Source organism: Styela clava, chromosome 1, assembly GCF_964204865.1.
Source record: "Styela clava chromosome 1, kaStyClav1.hap1.2, whole genome shotgun sequence".
In the NCBI taxonomy this organism is placed as follows: Eukaryota; Metazoa; Chordata; class Ascidiacea; order Stolidobranchia; family Styelidae; genus Styela; species Styela clava.
The window spans coordinates 5195088-5216565 of NC_135250.1; the positions used below are offsets into that span (position 1 = coordinate 5195088).

Sequence of the window (21478 nt, forward strand, 5' to 3'; positions counted from 1 at the left end):
TACACCATCCATGTTCCACCCAAATTTCTTTGGGAATCGCGAATTATTTTTCAGTTTTGCAGCGGGTCGAACAGTTTCATTTTTGTGAAATATGAAGAATGTGTAGAATGAATGATGATTTGAAGCAATACTAGGATATAGACAGCATAGAAGTTTATATCTTCGACTAGTGCGAAACCTGTTTTTAAATGTCCTTTCCCAACATTTTATTATCGACTGGGCGACCCGTGGGAAGTACACCGCTGATAACGATACACGAAGCAATATCTTCTTTTGCAGCTGCTCAGGATCGGGCAGACCTACGATCCATCATCCTAAGAATTATCACATTGTGTTGTTATATCGAATATATCTATGCATTTATTATTATTCTGCCCGATATTAGGTTTAGGACAGATTTTGGGATATAAAATGTGGAATAATAATGTGAAATAGTACGACTAGAACGTTGCGTTTCTAATAGATATGTCTGAGATCGAGTAAATGGGCATATATACCCTGACCTATTTTTATTTCATATATTCATATCGTATGATGTTGATGTCATACAATGCTTCCTTAGTTCCTTAAATTCTATTTTTATAGAATGTCCTTGGTAAATTTGAGTTTTTATTCGATTTGCCTTCGTTTCGTTATGTTCCACTTGTTTTTGTTTATGCTCACAAGATTACAAAAATTTCAATCCAGTCAAGTGGAAAAAAAACTATAAAACATGACACGAAAATAGACTACGGTGGTTTATAATTGGTCATTTGTTTCAAAAAAGTTCAAAAATTTTTCATCGTGCGATATTTAATAGGCTTACAATATAAATAGCTTCTGGCAAAATAACGCTGCGTAGTAATTTATGTGCAACAATTTAAACCAATATATTTTATTTGGTCGTTCACCGACGTGAAGTGGGACAGGCGTTATAGTTGGAGCGTTATAGCTAAAGTCTTGAATGTTCAGTGGAGTAGTCTACATCCTTGTTATGCTGGGGACTTGTGGTAATGATAGGCCGTACACAATTCAAGTTGTTACACTCATTTTAATCAACTACTCGCGTGATTGTACGTCAAAATGGCAATAGTTGTTATATTATATTAGTGTGTCATCCTAATTTGTCAGCGACTGTGAGTTAACATTGGAAAAATATGTCGAGCTGCATAGCTTACCTGATGTCGTTGCCGTATATTGCATCAATCGATATCTTATAAGCCCTTCCACAAGAAAGTTTCAGTTAGGTTAAGAGTCACATTTGAGAGGCGACTCTATTTATTGGGGTGAGTGAAGTCTTGGTGATATACATTAAAATTACCAAAGTTTGAATAAATGAGACAGGATATATATATTTATCCCGGGGGAGAGGAAATCTGATAAGACGGCTTAACCATATGGCGAACCACGGCCTCTCTCCCGGTCACTATTCCACAATGAGAACTCCAAAACGCATTTATATAATTTGACATCGATATGCCATGGTGTGAAAGTTTTTGATTGTCATTTATAATCCACGTTTCACTATTATCTTTCATACTGATTGTTTTATTTATGAAATAGCACATATATATATAATGCAAAATACTTTGCCTATCGTTTTATATTTGTCATTAAGTTTCATTTCAAATTTACCGTTTTCTTCAAGTTCCGACACTGACGGAGATTTAGCCGAAGGTGAGTTTTTGTCTTTTTCGACTTCTACTTTTTGACGTTCAACATTTTGAACAGTAGGCTAGTGAAAAGGGACGTGCGTTAATTTCCTCGTTATATACAGGGTGTCAATAAACCTAAAACATTTCAAAATTACGAAAGGAAAATTTGATACCATAATATTGTATTGGCCCTTACAGATGTATTAAATGAAGTAAAAATACTTGAATAATTACAGATTAAAAAACAACAAGTCTGGTTAATGAGAACTTACTTCATAACAAAATTGAAATTGTAAAGGGATTTTATGGACACCCTGTATATAAATTTTATTATAATAATATAGGCCAAGGATTATTATGGGATCTATCAGTATTTTAGATTAGGTATTCAAAATGCAAGTTTTTGTGTTAGGACTCTGGCAAGCGTTAGGTAGAGCATAGCGTTTACATATTAATTGTGATGGTGAAGGATTTGGACTACGACCAGGTTACAATTCCGAGCGGGCGTGGAAGGTTGTTAATAATTGTTTTAGATTTATGGTCTTGGATAACGGATATATATATAGGTCACGTAAAACCGGTGATTTCCTACACCCCTCTATAGGGGGTGGACACCCCTCTTAAGATTTCAAACACCTCACCTAATTTTAGGTGTGATATCACACTTTAATTCCTGACTCGAGTTTAATTCTATTTAAATATAAAATTCGTAAGTGTAGATCGGTTGCTGAATACCAAATTCATTTTTATAAGTTACAAATGGTTTTATTGCTAATAGCAAAATATTTACCACTCTCTAAATGTCCAAACATCCCCCAACTAGGCCTATATACTAATACATTATATTTTTATTTTGAGGTACATGGGGGCCATGGCAAAAGCCGTCAGATTGTAATCCAGTACACAGAACTGAGACAGATACAGCGAAGATTACACGACGGTTTTGTAACAGTACCGATATCAATGACGGCAAAGAACTTTTTTGTGATGGAGTTTTTAAACTCGCCGTAAAATGCGAAGAAAATTTATCGGGAGTCGTACGTGGATTCTTAGCTGCTGAGAAGTCATGGCCTTGGCAGGTTTTTATTGAACTTGACGATGGTGCAGATCAATGTGGAGGAAGTCTGATTTCTGACACGTGGATACTGACTGCTGCCCATTGCTTTAACAGGTTTCGATATTTTTATTTTAAATTCCAGATTTATATATAAAAAGTACAAATTTGATGACAATGGAATGAAATTTCATGTTCAGTTGCGACATATTGCTAAAAAATGGGCGCTCCAGACGTATGTGTACCACTATGGAGGTAACTAATTTTGTTCGCCTATTTTACATCAAGTTGTGTAAAGGGACTGAAACCTATGGGCAGGGGGATATTCACTTGGCGGTGCTCCCGAAGTATTCGTACCTGATGGCGCACAACTTGAACATAGTATACCAGATTGGAGGTTTTCAGGTTGTGTATCATCTTGGTACGAATACTTCCGGAGCGCCCAATTGACTAACGCAGACAGTCCCCGAACTTGTAATAGAACTGAAATAAGAAAAATCGGAATAAAATATTGGCCTAACCCTAACCTAGTACACATACTATGGGAGTACCAAAAATTGGGTCGCTCGATCTAATCGATCACATTTCGTAACACTCTAAAATGCACTATAAGCCGAAATACAGGAAAATGTCGCATACATTAATGATATAACTTATTTCCGGACGTTACAAACAGACTTCAAAAGTATAGTAGTACATCTCAATTTTGTGGTCTCAAGAAAAGTTCGGACCCGGAAATAAAATAACTGGAAAAATTTCGCTTTTGACAACCAGAAGTTAATTTTCCATTGGAGTTTATTTTCAAAGATACACAACAGTTTTTTTAATTAATGTCTCCCGACATAAAATAACTCATTGATATCGTTTGATGTTTTGCTCTTAAAGAGGGCGGAAAAAGGCAACGAGAATCGCATATAGCAGCAGAAATAAAACCGCACCAGAGCCTTTTGCAGTCAATACAAAACCTGAAAAAGTGATTTGTCACGAAGGTAAGTGGTATATACGTATAAGAACAGAGCATGTTTTTAAATAAATATTGGAGATAACAAAAAATATGGTGAAGTGCACAAATATCTCGGCATCTCTACTGTGAACTTGACTATAACTATCAGACCCCATGGTACTCCAAAAGTATGTGAACCAAGATGGCGGACACCGGAACGTAGTATGTGTAACAGGTTAGATCATAATTTTATTTGAATTTTCCTTATTTTAGTTCTATTGCCAGTTCGGGGGCTAGCCAAGTTCAGGTACAAATACTGCGGGAGTCACTTGGCTAGCCCCCGAACTGGTAATAGAACTAAAATAAGCAAAATTGAAATAAAATTATGGTCTAATCCTAACCTGGTACACATACTACGTTCCGGTGTCGACCATCTTGGTTCACATACTTCGGGAGTACCGACCCCATATGATACGACGCTCATTGGCAGATTTCGCTGACAACAAGGTACTGCATGAGCATCCACTGATGGTTAAAAGAGTTTTGGAAAGGATTTGCATGATTAAAATTTGACGATTTTTATGACTCACTGATCGCCATTTTGATTTTCTCTTTTACAGATTTTAATTCTCGAGACTTGTCAAATGACATTTGTTTGATAAAGATACCATGGCAAGAAAATATGGGATATGCAAAGCCTATACCTTACGCGATGGAAACAAATGCAAGCCTATCAAACGGAACTGAGTGCGGTGTCGCAGGATGGGGTTATGATGAACGTAAGTTAGACTAAAGAAATGGCTCTCAAATTGTTATGGCCGCGCCCCCTTTTTAGAATTCGTCAAGTCTCGCGCCCCACCTCAAAAATAACTAGCTAACAATATGCTACAAATAACAGATAGTAAGGCGAAATTAAACGTTGAAAATACGTGAATGGAATCGCAATTTATAAATAATAAAGAAATGTAAAAATCCAAACTAAGGTTAGCAACACCGAATCCAACAGATAATTTTATTTTTAATCAGTTTCACACCCCTTAAAAACTTGTCTCCGCCCCCCATGTTTAAACATTCCGTAATTGTTATGGATACTCTCACCAGATTAAAATAATGTATTTATGTATTTAGATGGTAATCTGCCAGAACTCTTACGTCAAGCTGGAGTGAAAATTATCGACAGAAAACAATGTGTCGAATGGTACAAAAAAAGTGGGACAAAAATTCCGGCAAATACTATTTGCGCTGGGTAAGGTATTTTATTGGTATTCGTTGTATTAATACTAACTCTAAAGTCTAGAACATTTGAGTCTGTTTTTATTAAAATGCCTATCAGTGATCAGCACTTACAAAATTGTAATTTAACTATAATTATATCTTCAGTGCCAATTGAAAGGGAAAGAAGTATACCCGATTACCAAGAAGGTCATAAAACGTTACCAAAACGCAATTTTGATCGATAAATTGTGAAAATAGTAAATTTAGGCATGTATATGTGACATGTGTTCAAATAATAGAAATCAAAATTATTTATTATTATCAAAATTTCTGCGAGTGGTTACCTCGGGTACAATGGCTTGTTGGTTGATGTTTGACCTTATTATGTTGGCATGGGAAGTTTGAAATATGGGGTTCGGATACCATTGCCCCAATTTCGCACAGAGTAATAAATTGAATTTGCCGAGCCAGTAAAGAATCCGGCCTTTTAAAATATAGTATTGTTCGGCCTGAAAGATGTGTGAAACGCAGTATAATGAAATATTACCGACATTAAAACTCAATGGCACTAAACTAAAAGTTTTATAACTTGATTTATTACAAAAATAGTCAAAGTTGATAAATTTGATTTATTTCGCTTTAACTGCTTCTTGAATAACTGGGTCGCGTTTAATAAATAGACTTGTCAGTGACTATTTGTATCTAGTTCTGTAAAAAATACTACTGTAATCTCAAATTTTGACCGGTTGGTCATTTAATATTCGACTTTGTCCCCTAGAGATGGAGAATTATCGCATGCTAAATCTAACTATACAGGGTGTCCAAAAAATGTTATTTGAATTTTATTTTATAGTAATAACAATTGTAAGTTTGAATAAATTTTATCGTATGATAAATGAGGACTACAAGCACAATAAAAACTGTTAATAATAAACAAAGACAAAAAAATTTATAATTGTTATTACCATAAAATCGGGCGAAATTTTTTAGACACTCTGTAATGCTTTTTACATTGTGTTAATATTTTCGAACAGGCACATCGGGGGCGGTGCAGATACATGTGGTGGAGATAGTGGCGGTCCGTTTGTCTGCATGAGCGATAATTCAACACGCTTCTTGTACGGTATAACTAGCTTCGGTCCTGTACAGTGTGGATCAAAACAATCACCTGGCATTTATACGAAAGTCGGAAACTTTTTGCCTTGGATTAAAAAAACAATTGACGACGCAGACCAAGGTATTGTTCAATATTTTAATATCGTTTTTCTTTTTTTGCACATCTCAAGGTTGATATTTCTCAACTAAAAAAATAAATAGAAAAACATCAAAAGCAGCAGACTACCGCTTGCGAGCTAAAAATGACCGCGTATACTTTAGTGTGGAAGCATAAATGACTGTTGAAACCGATAGAAACGGAATTCAAAATAATTCAAATCAAATCTGTGGCGGCATCAGGTGGTTCAGATTGAATTACTCAGCAAGCCGGTTTTGGCCCGCGGGCCGTAGTTTGCCCATGTCAGAGCTAGACCTATGGACGGTTTTGCTGTTTCTCGGTGGTATTGCAGAAAAATCGCTTTGATATGCAAGTAATGCAACAATCCATTTTTACTTGCAGTACCTGACTTTTATTTTTAACTTCAATTTATTAATTTTTCAATATTTTCTGGGTCCCATGCTGGGGCGTATATTTGCTGTTTTCATAAATTCACAGTAACACTTCAGGTACAATTCGTTCATTTGGTTGGAATTTTTCTGACATTGCAGTGGCCAATTAACCTTCGTAAATGTATATTTGAGCATTGCTCTGTAGTAATACTATAGAGCAGGGGATCGCAACCTGCGTCCCGGGGGCCAAATGCGACCCACAAGAAAAAAAATGTGCAATGGTGTGCGACCAGCGGAACGAATTTTTTATTTAGTTCAATCTGGTAGGTGTGAGTAATTCCAATCCCTTTGCGTTGCAAAGTCCATGTCCTAGAACCATTTGTTGTCTACGTCGCGATGCCCTAACACTACCTTATGCGAAGCAAATAAAGCATGCCATAAGATCAATAATCGGAATTTTCGTGCCTGCAACTAATAGAAAGCCTGAGTTAAATAAAGATGCGGCCCGGGGTTTCCCCCAGTTTCACACCTCTGCTATAGAGCGTGAAAACTAAAACATTTCCAATCTATAATTTTCTTAAAGGATATCACTGGAGTCCCTGGACTGAAAGATGTAGTGTTACTTGTGGTGAAGGCAACCTGATGCTTTATCGTTCTTGTCTCAACAAAAATAACGATACCGTCAGTCCGGATAAATGTATTGGACCTGATTTCGACATTGACATTTGCGCTCTTCCGATATGTATTGGTGAGTAGAATTTTATTATGTTATGATTTACGACGAGCGGTTAAAGCAGACACGGGCGAAGTACAGCCTGCGGGCCAAAACCGGCCCGTTGGATGATTCAATCTGGCCCGCCCAATGCTGCCACAACCAATCTGAAACCAAATTTTGATGTTTTGGCTGAAAATAGCTCATGGAATTTGTTGAGATTGCGATTAAATTTAGTTTTGGCACGAGGTCTATTGTTCTCCACGGTTGCTTTTGTAACACAGTAAATATTATTTATGAAATGTAACTTTTTACACCACACTTGCATGGCCTGCCAGTCTAGGTGAGCAAAATATTTGGCCCCTGGTCCAAAAACCTAGCCTACCTCTGGGTTAAAGACTTTCTGGTAGGCTTGTGCATTACACATTACAGCACATATCTGATTAACATCAATGCCCACCGCCTCAACCAGGTCATTCTAAATTCCAATACCGAACGTTATATATATTCCATTCATACTTAAAACTGAATATCAGTGGGTGATTGAACGGGGCTTAGTTTGGATCAGACGAGATGAATAGGCGTCGTATAAAAATGTAAGGAGTAGTATTTTGAACATATTATGATGTTGCTCATATCATATGAATAGTTCAGCATTCTGTCCGAATATAACCCAAACCTGAACAATGAACCCGACCTGTGATAGTAGGACAAGTGCGCTAAACATGGGAAAATGGGGCAAGGGGGAGACAACATTTCTAATAGGATCGGATTTACATATTTATCCCGGGGGAGAGGAAAGCCCATAAGACAGAACCACGGCCTCTCGTCCGGTTACCAGTACATGTCGAGTTTGGGATTCGTTAAACCAGATATTTGTTTTCAGACGGACGGTACCGATAATAATAAATAATCGATAACTGAACATACTTTTGGGACACCATATATTTAGAAATTATATCCTTATGCTACAGTACATATATATACTGTTTCTATTTTCTACATGCAGATTTTACTGTGATGTTTTTATTTTCAATTTATATATTTGCTGAATTTTAGACTATTCATGGACGCCGTGGAAAGGCGAATGTGACGTCAACTGTGGAATAGGTTTTATGAATGTAACTCGCCATTGTTTGGACGAAGACAATAAAACTGTGGATCCAAAGCTATGTGGCGAAGAACCTGCAAAAGCACGTGCAACATGTTATAACACAAAAAGATGCTCAGGTTCGCACGGATTTTAGGTACTCCCGTAGTGTGTGTACCAGGTTAGGGTTAGACCATAATTTTATCCCGATTTTCTATATTTCAGTTCTATTACGAGTTCGGGGACTGTGCGTGGTAGCCAAGTGAATATACCCCTGTCCATAGGTTTCAGTCCCTTTACACAACTTGATGTAAAGTAGGCGAACAAAATTAGTTACCTCCATATTGGTACATACATTTCTGGAGCGCCGTTTAATATAATGCATGAACGTGTTTACTACGCTTCTGGGTTGTATTGTTACGTCAAATTTTATTTCATAAACGGAAATCTGAATAAATCGCGTGCAGTTTTGCAATGAGTTATAAAGACATAACATTGGTTCTTTTGAAAAAAGCAACTTTCTAACACAGTTGCACTTTTACCAGTTAGTTGGCTTTTTAATAGTTTGACATCCGACTCTGTGAATGACCATTAAGGCGCAACCTTCATTATCTTGCAAACAGCTGGTGATTTCGCATCTACAGATGATCTACGAAAAATGAGTTTGGTAACTGAGCCAACCTTATTTTATTATGATATTTTCTTTCAGCAATGTACATTTAAGAGTCTACTATAATTGATTAAATAGTTGCCTAAAATATTATTTTTTGGGATATTCCTGAAGTATGCGTACCAAGATGGCGGACACCGGAACATAGTATTTGTACCAGGTTAGGCCATAATTTTATTCCAATCCCCCTTATTTTAGTTCCATTACAATTTCGCGGACTAGCCAAGTGACTCCCGTAGTATTTATACCTGAAAATTATGGCCTAACTCTAGCCTGGTACACATACTACGTTCCGGTGTCCGCCATCTTGGTAAGTATACTTCAGAAGCGCCGTTTTTTGGACCGAAGGTAATAATCGACGAACAAAAATTGTATCAGAATATAAAATTTGTATCCCTTCGTATGTATTTTAATGGGATTGTGCTTCATTTATATTAGTTGGCTGCTCTGCATTTACGAAGTACCCCTAATACTTACAAATAACTTCTTTGGTGCGAGTCTCGAAAAGTTACAGTATCATTTTTCACCACGATACGAGTTATTTTTAGCTAATTTCATCTTGTTCGAGTTCGATTTCTACTGATTTCAGAGTTTATAATAATATTCTAAATAATAATTTTCTAAATTATTTGCTTATTTATTGTTTTGAAGATAACGTCTTGTGCAATACTTCATCCAGTGATTTATTCCAAAAAAAATTTGTTGCTATTTGTCCACCTGGATGTCCACTGCCAAGCATAGGAAAACCTGCGGTGTGGGGAACAGACATTTATACAGAAGACTCTTACTTATGTGCTGCTGCTATTCACAGTGGAGTGATTGAAGGTACGGAATGGAATCCCTTTTAACTCAATTTTAACATTGTTGTTGTGGGACATTTTTTGTTGAATTTGCTTCATTTTTTATTTGTGCTTCCGCTTTGAAAAAAAATGAGATAATTCCAATTATATTGACCAGTTGAGTTCTTAGGAGACTATTGCAAAGCGTGCTGATTTCCAAGTGAAGCGACATTGTACGACAAAGTAATTTGTACACGACTTCCTTGATTGTGATCTTTTGGAAAACCTAACCTCGATTCCGACTTTATGATATTTTGGCATTCAAACCATTCCCAAAATTGACTTCAACTCCTATCGACTATCGATTGGGCTGATGAAACATTTCTCCTATTCTTGTAAATGAGCACTTCATCCCCGCCAAAACGACCTTCATTGTCATTTTAGTCAAGTTAGCTGAAAAAATTATACTCCGATGAGTTGAAATAAATTGAAATCAAGCACCTTAACTTATCCAATCCCAGAATCAGATAAAAAGTCCAGACTCTAACCAACTCTCCAGTCGATTTTTTGTTGTCTTAAGTAAAGTGTTGGTAACATTAACGTGTTTTTGCAGCGAAAAAAGGGGGTGAATTCACAGTTTGGAAAATTGATGGTCAACGTAGACATAGAGGTTCCACAAGGCACGGAATTACTTCAATAAACTACGGATCATGGGAAGCTTCAATTGTGTTTGACGGTGAGCAATAGAAGATATCATAAAAAAACTTGAGATTGGTTTGTTGCATATATATCCTGTCTATCCATACACAAAGTTTTCCATCACTATGCGGCGGTTCATACATCTATTTTAAGCATTTATTATCCAACATTCAATTCTGGTGACATACCTACCGTGTTTCCGCAAAAACAAAAATATAAAGTAGAGAATTACGAAATTTTCAAAACTGCAAAACATATATAACCAATCATTTTAAAACGTGTGGGAGAGATTTCTTGCTATCGACTCGGCAAAAAAAAATCCCGTTATTGACTAGGTCTTATTTTGAGGGGAGGGCTTATATTAAAATCATTTTGGAAATTCAGGCTGGGTCGTATTTTAAGGAAAACACAGTAGCACACATTCTGCCGTGCTTGACATCTCCGACTAAAACTCATCCATTCTCGTCTGTGAGTTATAATTACAGTAATATCTGCGATAGATAAAACAACATATAGAGTGGTCACTAAAAAGCAGATTATGTAACGGTCACATGAGATCACGAATAAAATGCATGCTTACTCATTTCTTTTAGGATACGATTTTATTTCTTCTCGGTTGATTTAGGTTGATACATTTTAGGTTCTATTTGATTTCTATTTTGACACCTTAAGAAGGCAGGAAACAACTTTGTAAAAGTTATTCTTTGTAAAAATAAATAGCAGTTTGACAAATGTTCTGTTTTTTTAGCGACCACCCTGTATATCCATAATGTAAACTAACTTAATGGCGATTTTTCCGTATCAATAACAAATCATATCAGAAAGGGTAAATCCTGTAAATTACTCCTATAGATCCGGATGCAATTTACACATGGGGCCCTTGGGCGTCCTCACTGTGTAGCGTCACTTGTGGGTTAGGGTTTATAACAAAGCGCAGAATTTGCTACACGGGAAATAAAAGTGCAAGCAATTGGAAATGCGAAGGCGATGCGGAAATGATGGAGGAATGCGAGGAACCGGTTTGCGAAGGTGAGATATAAAATGAAGTCTTTCTTCCAATTTATTGGACATGAAATGAACCTATGGATCGCCTCGTGAAATAGTTGTTGATAGTATCTTTCTTACTATTCTTTTTTTTCTTCTTGTTACTATTTTAAAAGTTTCTGTGGGCTCTATGGGATTCATTTTGCACTTTGAAGTTTTGTGTGATGACGTGTTCGGAATCAAAAATCGCGCACCGTGTGGCGTATCGCGATCGCATTTCAGCAATCTGGTGTTCATCGAAGTCAGGAGTAAAGAAGACTTCCTGTACTGTAAAAGATTTGATAATACCGTAATTCGTTTTGGCTTTCGTGTCTATATATTTGAGCATTGCTCTCTTGTTTTGGTGCATATTTGGCGCTACAGAAGTCCTGTACCAATATGGAGGTAACTAATTTTGTTCGCCTACTTTACATCAAGTTGTGTAAAGGGACTGAAACCTATATATCCACTTGGCTAACAAACAGTCCCGAACTCGTAATAGAACTAAAATGAGAAAAATCGGAATAAAATTATGCCCTAACCTGGTACACATACTGCGAGAGTATACCGTATAATTTATTTTTATGCCTATTATTTCAGAAATGCAAATGCCTTTTTGGGGACCCTGGATAGAGAGTGACTGTAGTGTAACGTGTGGAACTGGAGAGATTTCTCGAGTAAGGCATTGTATGTCGCATATCATGAATGCTCCCCCATGTAGTACCAGTAACTCACAAGACACAATACCATGTGAAAAACCTGCTTGCAAAGGTAAATTAACTAGCACTAAATGAAACTTTCAAAGTTATTACTCACAAATCAATGTCGGTTAAAAACCATGTTAATGAAACATAATCATAGATAAAAGATTATCACAGAACAGTTTGTCACTCACACTGTCCAGTAATCAGGGATAAAAGGAGTGAAAACTCCTTGCAAAGGCGGTGTATGATTAAGTTCAATACAGTGATATCCTTTCATTGACAGTGATTTTGGATGAATTATGTCGTATAATTAGCGAGTTATTAACTAATTAGTGATGAAGAGATCTGGATTTTTGCAAATCGAGAGAACGATTTTTACAAAGCGAGAGATTTTTGAGACGCGCTGAATGTGTGTGTGTACGATGCGCAAGTTTTCACGCTAGTGAATCAGAGCGAAGGATACACACCGCTAAATCGTATCTCGTGATTAATCTTTAAACATTGTCCATATCTCTCTTGTAACTTTGACGTTGTCGCGATGCGCAAGTTTCATTCGAGAAATTTTCCACGCTATTGAGTCAGAGCGAAGGATACACGCCGCGAGATCGTATCTCAATACTTATAATTACTCTTTAAGCAATGTCCATATCCCTCTATCCGGTTAGGGGTTGCAGAATTCTTCACCAAAATATCACTGTGTTTGGATAGCTGTCGCAACCCGGGTTAGCGCCGTTGTATTTGACACAAAATATAGGATTGGTAAATATGCTATTGGCTTGAAACTAATCGAAACAATCCGGTTCGGGTTTGCAGAATTTTTCGTAAGGAAACCGCAGTTTCTGTTTTGGGTTCCCCTAACTTTCGATCGATAAGTCTTCGGTCTCTGACCGATATGCTCGTTGTTATTGTTGCTATTTTAAAAGTTTCTGTGGGCTCTATGGGATTCATTTTTCACCTTGATGTTTTGTGTGATGACATGTTCGGAATCAAAAGTTGCGCACCGTCTGGCGTATCGCGATCGCATTTCAGCAATCTGGTGTTCATCGAAGTCAGGAGTAAAAAAGACTTCCTGTACTGTAAAAGATTTAATGATACCGTAATTCGTTTTGGCTTTCATGTCTATATATTTGAACATTGCTCTCTTGTTTTGGTGCATATCTGGCGCTCCAGAAGTCCGTGTACCAATATGGAGGTAACTAATTTTGTTCGCCTACTTTACATCAAGTTGTGTAAAGGGACTGAAACCTATACAGGGTGGCCCAAAAGTAGGTATACAGTTATTTTATTTTTTTATTATCCTCCTAGCAGCTAGAAAACTAATGTAAAATTCACACTAGATTTATTATCTAAAAAAATAAGCAATTTTTGTGGTACTCAACAAGTAACATAAAGTGAACTGCAAGTAGCTTCAAAGCATATAAAATAGTTTAATAACTGTATACCTACTTTTGGAGCCCCACCTACTTTTGGGCCACCCGTATATCCACACTTGGCTAACACAGACAGTCCCGAACTCGTAACAGAACTAAAATGAGAAAAATCGGAATAAAATTATGCCCTAACCTGGTACACATACTACGAGAGTACCGTATAATTTATTTTTATGCCTATTATTTCAGAAATGCAAATGCCTTTTTGGGGACCCTGGATAGAGAGTGACTGTAGTGTAACGTGTGGAACTGGAGAGATTTCTCGAGTAAGGCATTGTATGTCGCATATCATGAATGCTCCCCCATGTAGTACCAGTATCTCACAAGACACAATACCATGTGAAAAACCTGCTTGCAAAGGTAAATTAACTAGCACTAAATGAAACTTACAAAGTTATTACTCACAAATAATGTCGGTTAAAAACCATGTTAATGAAACATAATCATAGATAAAAGATTATCATAGAACAGTTTGTCACTCACACTGTCCAGTAACCAAGGATTAAAGGAGTGAAAACTCCTTGCAAAGGCGGTGTATGATTAACTTCAATACAGTGATATCCTTTCACTCCGTTAAAATGTCCAATACTTCTCTAGTTTTGAGGTGCGACTTTAACCCTAACTTGAATATAATAATTGTATTTGAATATCCAAAAAGTTGTCTATATATCAGTTTAGATCGTCAGTCATATGCATAACACATTCTTATAATTTATCGTTAATTGCCTAACATTTACCACCTCTTAAATTTGGACTTCCTGAAAGTCTGAATGGGCATACTGGTTAAATTCAATCTGCAGCGTTATATTGTACCACGGTTTATTCAGTCCATGCCCTTATTCCAACACCATTGGCAAGTCATGTAACCGATCCCGATTTACCCAAGGAAGTGAAGTCCTGAAATTACATAACTCTACAAATTATCTACAGAATCTACGTGGGGACCGTGGTTATCGTCTCCATGTAGCGTTACCTGTGGAGTGGGAGAGATTACGCGAGTAAGGGGTTGTATGTCGGGTGACAGTTGTATTGGAGACTCCGAAGAAAGAACGCTATGCTTGAATCCTCCATGTAAAGGTAAAATAAAACTAAAACTGGGTGAAAATACAGAGTAGTGGTTTCGGTACTCCCGTAGTATGTGTACGATTTTCCTTTATTTAGTTCTATTACGGGTTTGGGGACTGTCTGTTTTGGCCAGGTGAATATACCCCCTGCCTATAGGGTTCAGTCTCTTTATACAGCTTTATGTAAAGTAGGCGAAAACAATTATTAGTGTAGACGTCAAATTTGGAGTGGAGTGGCATTTAACACCCACACCAGGGTATAATTCTTAAATGATCAATCTGTTAATGTATATATGTTGATTTCGTCACTCCAATGCAAAAAGACGCGTACAAGTTGTTGATGTCGTTTTATTATCGTCAGGAAAGTACGGGTGTCCGTCGAAAAGTAAACGTCGACAGGTGTACGAAAATACGACGGTACGTCGATACGGTTTTCTAAAGAAAACAAACGAACAATATTTACAACAGGTAATGTGCCGGCAAGAAATATGTCGACACTTGAAATTAATAATTCAACAAAATTATGCAAATCAAAACTGAACTCATATAAACACACACAGGACTAATCCAGTATGAAAACGGTCTATTACAAAAGCGGTCATTCACATAACATTCTACATCTGAAATATTCCCTAAATATAAAAACAATAAACTGAAATACGTACTTGACAGTGTAGCTTCCAGCTTACAAAACAATCAACAGTTGATTGGAAAGAGTTTAGTAAAATTAGGTTATTGTTATAACATCTGAATATATCAAAAAGACAATTGAAATTTTGAACCACAAAACTATAATCAGAAAATTAAAACCACGCTCTACAAATCGGTGATCCCAGCATCCCGAGGAGGTCTGCTCGAAACGGCGCGCGGGGGTATTATGAAGTCACAATCAGTAAAATCTGTGAACGTTTGTACCACCAACGCCTCCAGTGGTAAGCAACTAAAACATAATGAAGCGGAAGAGGCAGTTTCAATTAATTACCTCCATATTGTTACACACACTTCTGGAGCGCCGGGGTTCCCAATCTTTATGGCTCATGGCCCTCTTTTCCTAGGCTTTCAGAAGCCATGCACCCCTGTTTGTCATTCCAATGTTATTTCAATCGTCATTTACCAGTTTCTAGTATGTTCAGACAATTCATGCTCAACAAAGTGAAAACACTCTGTGAAAGAATCTTATCAAGCAAGTGGCTCCCGATTGAGAATCACTGATATATAGAGTCACCGAGTTACTAACTAATTAAAGCACTTATAGAGCAGACAAAATCATCACAATAAAGTAGGGACTAGAATGGGTTGCAAGCACTTGATGGCGCGAGGCTTGCAAAAGTGGATTTTCTAGCCTTGTGCCATAATCACAGGGAAAAGTTTATATTCGATTGAAACTCCGGGTTGAAAAAATAGACTCCGACGCCGGATTGTAAAAGATTTGAATCCAGCTCCGAACTCCCAGAAAATCAAATTTCGATAACTAAAACTTTGACATATATGCCTTCGTCACTAAACTATTGAAATCTCCTGGTAAACTCAATATTTTTGAGTTTTTTTTTTCTACTTTTTCACCACTGAAAATCTGGCACCGTTGAAATCAGAATGTCCACTCCAGGGAGTCAGAAATACGACACCAGTTGCGGCGAAAACATGCCGAACGCTGATTCGAAAGCTTGAAATGATGACGCACTCCACGGCAAATAATATATTCTATTTTTTCCGTCGGACAGAATATAAATGGGGCGAATGGAAAGGAGATTGTGCTATAACTTGTGGAAACGGATTAGTATTACAAAGAAGAATATGCTTGGATAAAAATGTAACGGTTCACATCAAAAATTGTGAAGGAAGCTCAACTCGTATTCAGCCTTGTAATCAATCTCCATGCAAAGGTAAGATAGGATAGGATTTACATATTTAACCCGGTTGAAAAGGAAGCCGATAATACGGCTTAATCATATGGCGAAACACGGCCTCTCGCCCGGTTACCAGTTCGTGTCGGATATGGGATTAGTTATTTGTTTTCAATAGCTGTTTTTGGACACATGAGTGGACCTATGAATCGTTTTCATATTTTTGGTAATCTTGTTCTTGTTGGTCTTATTCTTTGTATCGTTTCGAAAAAATCGCCTTTTTCCTTGATTACTGAACCAATTGCTTTGAAATTTTCAGTGAGTGAAGATTACATTTTTTGCTAGAAGGCTATTACTTTCATCTATCGTTTTTTGTGTGCTATGACGCCATCAAAATTTGCCACTATGTGTCACCACGTGTTCATATATTTGAGCATAGCTCTCTTGTTTCACATGGCCTCTAGGTTAATTGATATCACTATCACAATGGCAGCAGTGAGCATAGCTCTTACCTTTTCGACCTTGTTTGACATTAGCGAATTCCTTTTCATATTCGAAACAAACTCGTGCTTACGCTTACTCAATGTCTCAATTATGGTATACTTAAAAACAGTATCACTAAAAACTAGCAGCAAACTTGTCACAGTTTGCCTGGAAATACCGCAAACCCTACCGTTAACTGAAAAAGTACACTCTAAGAGTGAGCATGTCCGTGACAAGGTCGTGGATAATGAAACGTCACAATGGTAACACTGCTATCGATGCATTTTCAATATAATCCGGAACTGCGCAGTTTTATCACGTTGCAATATTCGAGGTTCCAGTTATTTTCGTGTATTACTCCGGGCACGGTTACACATCATCTTACATTGACAAACAACTCTTGCCAATACCCACCGCAAATAAGAATTCTATTTTTATATTGGACAGAATATGAATGGGGTGAATGGAAAGGAAATTGTGCCGTTACTTGTGGAAAAGGATTAGCATTACAACGAAGATGGTGTCTGGATAAAAATGTAACTGTTGACATCAAAAATTGCGAAGGAAGCTCATTTCGTCTTCACAATTGCAGTCAACCTCTATGTAAAGGTATAAGTTGAATGATCAAATGTTATTTAATGCTCAAACTTATTGATAGTTACCTAATACGATACACTGCGGCTTATTAGGGGTGGTCAACCAGATCGACGGGTCATGTAAGTGTGACTTATTAAATAGTTACACGTGACCGAGGCGAAAGGAAGAGGTGTGAAAAGCACGACGCGGAATCGAGTGAGAGAGAAAACGTAAAGATTTGTTAACGTTCCATATCATTGAAGTCTGTGGCAACCTAAAATAAAACTTACACAGACTACGATCATATTCTAACAAGCCTATTTTGAGGCTAGATTGAATCACCCAACGGGCCGGATTTGTCCCATGGTCCGAAAACCTTGCCCACCCTGGGTCATACCATTACACTTACGACCAAAGATGAAATTCAGGGTTTTTGTATCATAGTTATGGTCAATTTTATTTTTTTTCATTCAGTGAAAATAACATACAAAATTAAAAAAATTAATTAAACACATTTTTGGAACTGAAAGTGCACAGGTTCACTGCTGTCAACTGCACTGCGATAATCGATGTAATCAAAATGTAAGCAACGACGCGGGCCAGTTTCAATCGTTCACGTTAATTCGCGCGATCCAGTGTTGCACAATACGCACTGCAAGGTCGCTCTCGTTTGCAAATGACTCCTGGCATGATTGCTGCACTCAAACGCTAACGATGCATTCTATATTGATATTGGACAGAATATAAATGGGGTGAATGGCAAGGAAATTGTGCTGTAACTTGTGGAAACGGATTAGTATCACAAAGAAGAATGTGCTTGAATAAAAATGTAACTGTTGATAGTAAGAACTGCGAAGGAAACTCAACTCGCACACAGACCTGTACTCTACCTCCTTGTAGAAGTAAGTATGGAAAGTAATTTCACAGATTTCTTTGGTTATATAAAACTTGATTAGTTAAGCAAAGGTAATTTAGAACTCTTATGATCCAATCTTTAGTAAACCAAAGAGAATTACTCGATATAATCGGCCTTACAGAATCTAATTTGTTGAAAAGATCGGCGGGCGAGCGTGACTGAGGCAGACAAGCGAGATGGAATAAATTGTCATATTTCATACAAAAGTGTTACCATGAATTGAATACCAGCCAGCAAACTTTCTGGGAGAAATGTAGGGTTCCGAAAGACCCAGAGAAAATTCGAGGAAAAAATAAAAGTAACAGACTTCAGACAACCTTGAGGACGGAAATTCCTCTGGATCATTAGTTACGGAGAAGGTGTTTTTTCTGCACCAAATAGTCGCCCAACATAGCATAACAATTTACCAAAACGATCCATATGGAGGCATCGCGACCAATAATAACCACGACAGCTATATATACTGTATATGATTTTAACTAGCTTGAATCCTGCGTTCACTTAATTATGTTTCCATCCAGCAATTTCCTACCGTTGGGGTTCTTGGAGAGATCAATGTAGTGTAACATGTGGAATTGGAATACGAAGATCAGAAAGAGACTGCTTGGATGACAATGACAGAATTGTAGATAAGACACTTTGTGGCCAAGAACCTGCAACTAGAAGAGGAATTTGTCGTCTACAATCCTGTGTACGAATATCACCAGGTAAATTGAAGCGAAATTGTAAGATGCAGTAGCATGTTTATCTGAAAACAGTTGAATGTAACTCCCAAAAATTCGAAAATAGGCGCTGACTCCGGAGCGACTTCAATTTGGACTCAAATCCTTTCAACTTTCAAAAGCAATTTGACTTAAGAACTCTGACAACAACTCTGACTTAAGTTTTAAACTCTAAAATTTCCGAGTGCGAAACTGCCGATGAATTTTATGCGACTTCAGTCCATTCTTGAATATATAGTTAAAAGGGAAATTTTGAGAACATTCTCTGTGCAATAAATTCAGTCATATTTTTATTTTTCTGATTGCTATACGGCAACAATGCACTTATATTTCAGAATATTCCTGGGGCGAGTGGGAAGTAATTTCAGAATGTACAGCTTCGTGCGATGGCGGTACAGAGATTAAGTCTCGAAATTGCCAAAACAGAGAAAAGCGATTCGTATCCGATGCCAACTGTGGGTCTGGTGACAGCTTCAGACTGGAAGAATGCAATAAAATGAAGTGCATTGATAGTGGACAAGTAGCAACAAGAGAGCAAGGTACTCCCGTAGTTTGTGTACCAGGGCGGGGGTTAGGCCGTAATTTTAATCCAAATTTCGTTATTTAAGTTATATTACGAGTTCGAGTACTGTCTATTTTAGCCAAATGAATATACCCCCTGCCCATAGGTTTCAGTCCCTTTACATAACTTGATGTAAAGTAGGCGAACAAAATTAGTTACCTCCATATTGGTACACACACTTCTGAAGCGCTCCAATATATATGGACACGAAAGTCGCACGCTTGATTGTAGGCTCTAGAAAATCAATTTTCCACACAGGGCGACCGAAACAATCAGAACCCACGAATTTTTTAATTACCTTCACATAAAAGAAAACAAACAATATTTAACCCTCGAACTTCTGTTTTTATATAATTGTTCACTAAAGTTTCACTAAACTAATCTTAGAATATGGTACAAATGAACTGCGCTGTACCGTGTCCGGAAAATTTGCCGCAGGAAATTTCGCCGCATAGGAAAAATCGCCGTATGAAAAATTGCCTTATCCAAAAGAAGATTCGTTATTTAACAGCATACTCTAACCCTATAAACCTAACTGTTTTAATCAAAATACTTGTTTTACAGCAAAATGCTCTTGCGATTTTTCCCAACAGCGAAATTTCCTGTGACGAGATTTCCTTCGGCGAATTTTCCGGACACGGTACATACACATCACACAATAAGAACTTTACACAATTGTATAAATAAACAGACCGTGTGAAATCGCAACCGGAATTTCATTAAATTCTGTAAATTACATATTCTCATCTAGCTAATGAAGAAACATTTTCTTGGGGAAACTGGCAACCGTGGTCGTTATGTCGTCTCTCGCTTTCCAGTTTAGACCGGTGTAAAGGTTTCCAATCTCGTTTGCGATATTGCAACAGTCGTGGACGAGTAAGTAGTTTTATATTTAAAAAATGTTGATTGAAATCAATATACAGTAGTAAAAAGACAACTATTTTTTACATTGTAGGATGTCGCGCCACACTTTTGCAATTTGGATTCCCAGAATTATAGAGAACGAGCTTGTCCATTACCTGGCTGTTGACGACGAATACCTACTAATCCGATACAACTGTAACCAACATGCGACGATGTGTATTCATTCCTTAATAAACACCGACGAATGCTATCAGTGTTATTTTGTCGAAAAATGAAATGAGTAGCGGACACAATTTTAAACAAATGGTTGATTCACCGTTCCGATATATATATTCTTGGCAATTTTTAAAGTTTTCAAAAGATCCTCAAACCTTCACGAAACAAGGCGCTGAAGGGTATAAACGGCAAGTGAGCCCTGTCTGTTACTCATACGTTGCTCTGACTGCTTTAGTTTGATTGTAATTTATAGAGCAAATAATAAATATAATGCGTGAATCAAAATTGTAATTTAATCTTTGCCTTCTTTGGTATCATATATGCTGTCGAAGTTGTGACATTCCCGATGTCTGCTTACTTTGCATGGTATAGTGCAGGGGTGGCCAACCTATGGCGCATGCGCCAAACGTGGCGCATTGCATGATTAGAGGTGGCGCATTGCATCTTTAACCCTTTTCATGCCAAAATTGTTAATTGCACTTGGCTTCTCCACGCCAAGCCGTTTTTTTGCGATTTACATGGTGACTTTTGATTGTACCTAAAATCTATTCTCCTTACCCACGTCGCCCACTTACGGATTGTTGGAATTAGAAACAACAGGCGATTATCGACGTTAGCTTTTGGACGGACTTTATGACATTCATTATAGACTTTTAGCAAAAATTAGTGAAAT

At 37.3% G+C, this 21478-nt stretch overlaps 1 protein-coding gene across 3 annotated transcripts; it reads left to right on the forward strand.

Moving 5' to 3' along the window:
- The first annotated feature begins 1546 nt into the window (after positions 1–1546).
- Positions 1547–20839, forward strand: LOC120348509 (A disintegrin and metalloproteinase with thrombospondin motifs gon-1-like). 3 transcript variants are annotated; one of them, XM_039418650.2, is made up of 21 exons: positions 1547–1656; positions 2493–2805; positions 3574–3677; positions 4252–4410; positions 4760–4877; positions 5881–6083; positions 7035–7199; positions 8223–8393; positions 9575–9748; positions 10316–10438; positions 11254–11430; positions 12025–12195; positions 13748–13918; positions 14489–14635; positions 16344–16505; positions 17397–17558; positions 18266–18427; positions 18963–19148; positions 19499–19702; positions 20477–20601; positions 20681–20839. In XM_039418650.2, the coding sequence occupies exons 1-21, from the start codon at positions 1557–1559 to the stop codon at positions 20753–20755; spliced, it is 3372 nt and encodes a 1123-aa protein (XP_039274584.2). In that variant the 5' UTR covers positions 1547–1556; the 3' UTR covers positions 20756–20839. The 3 variants fall into 3 exon arrangements, with proteins under 3 accessions (XP_039274584.2, XP_039274586.2, XP_039274585.2); XM_039418652.2 differs by lacking the exon at positions 17397–17558; XM_039418651.2 differs by lacking the exon at positions 14489–14635.
- The last annotated feature ends 639 nt before the right edge of the window (positions 20840–21478 follow it).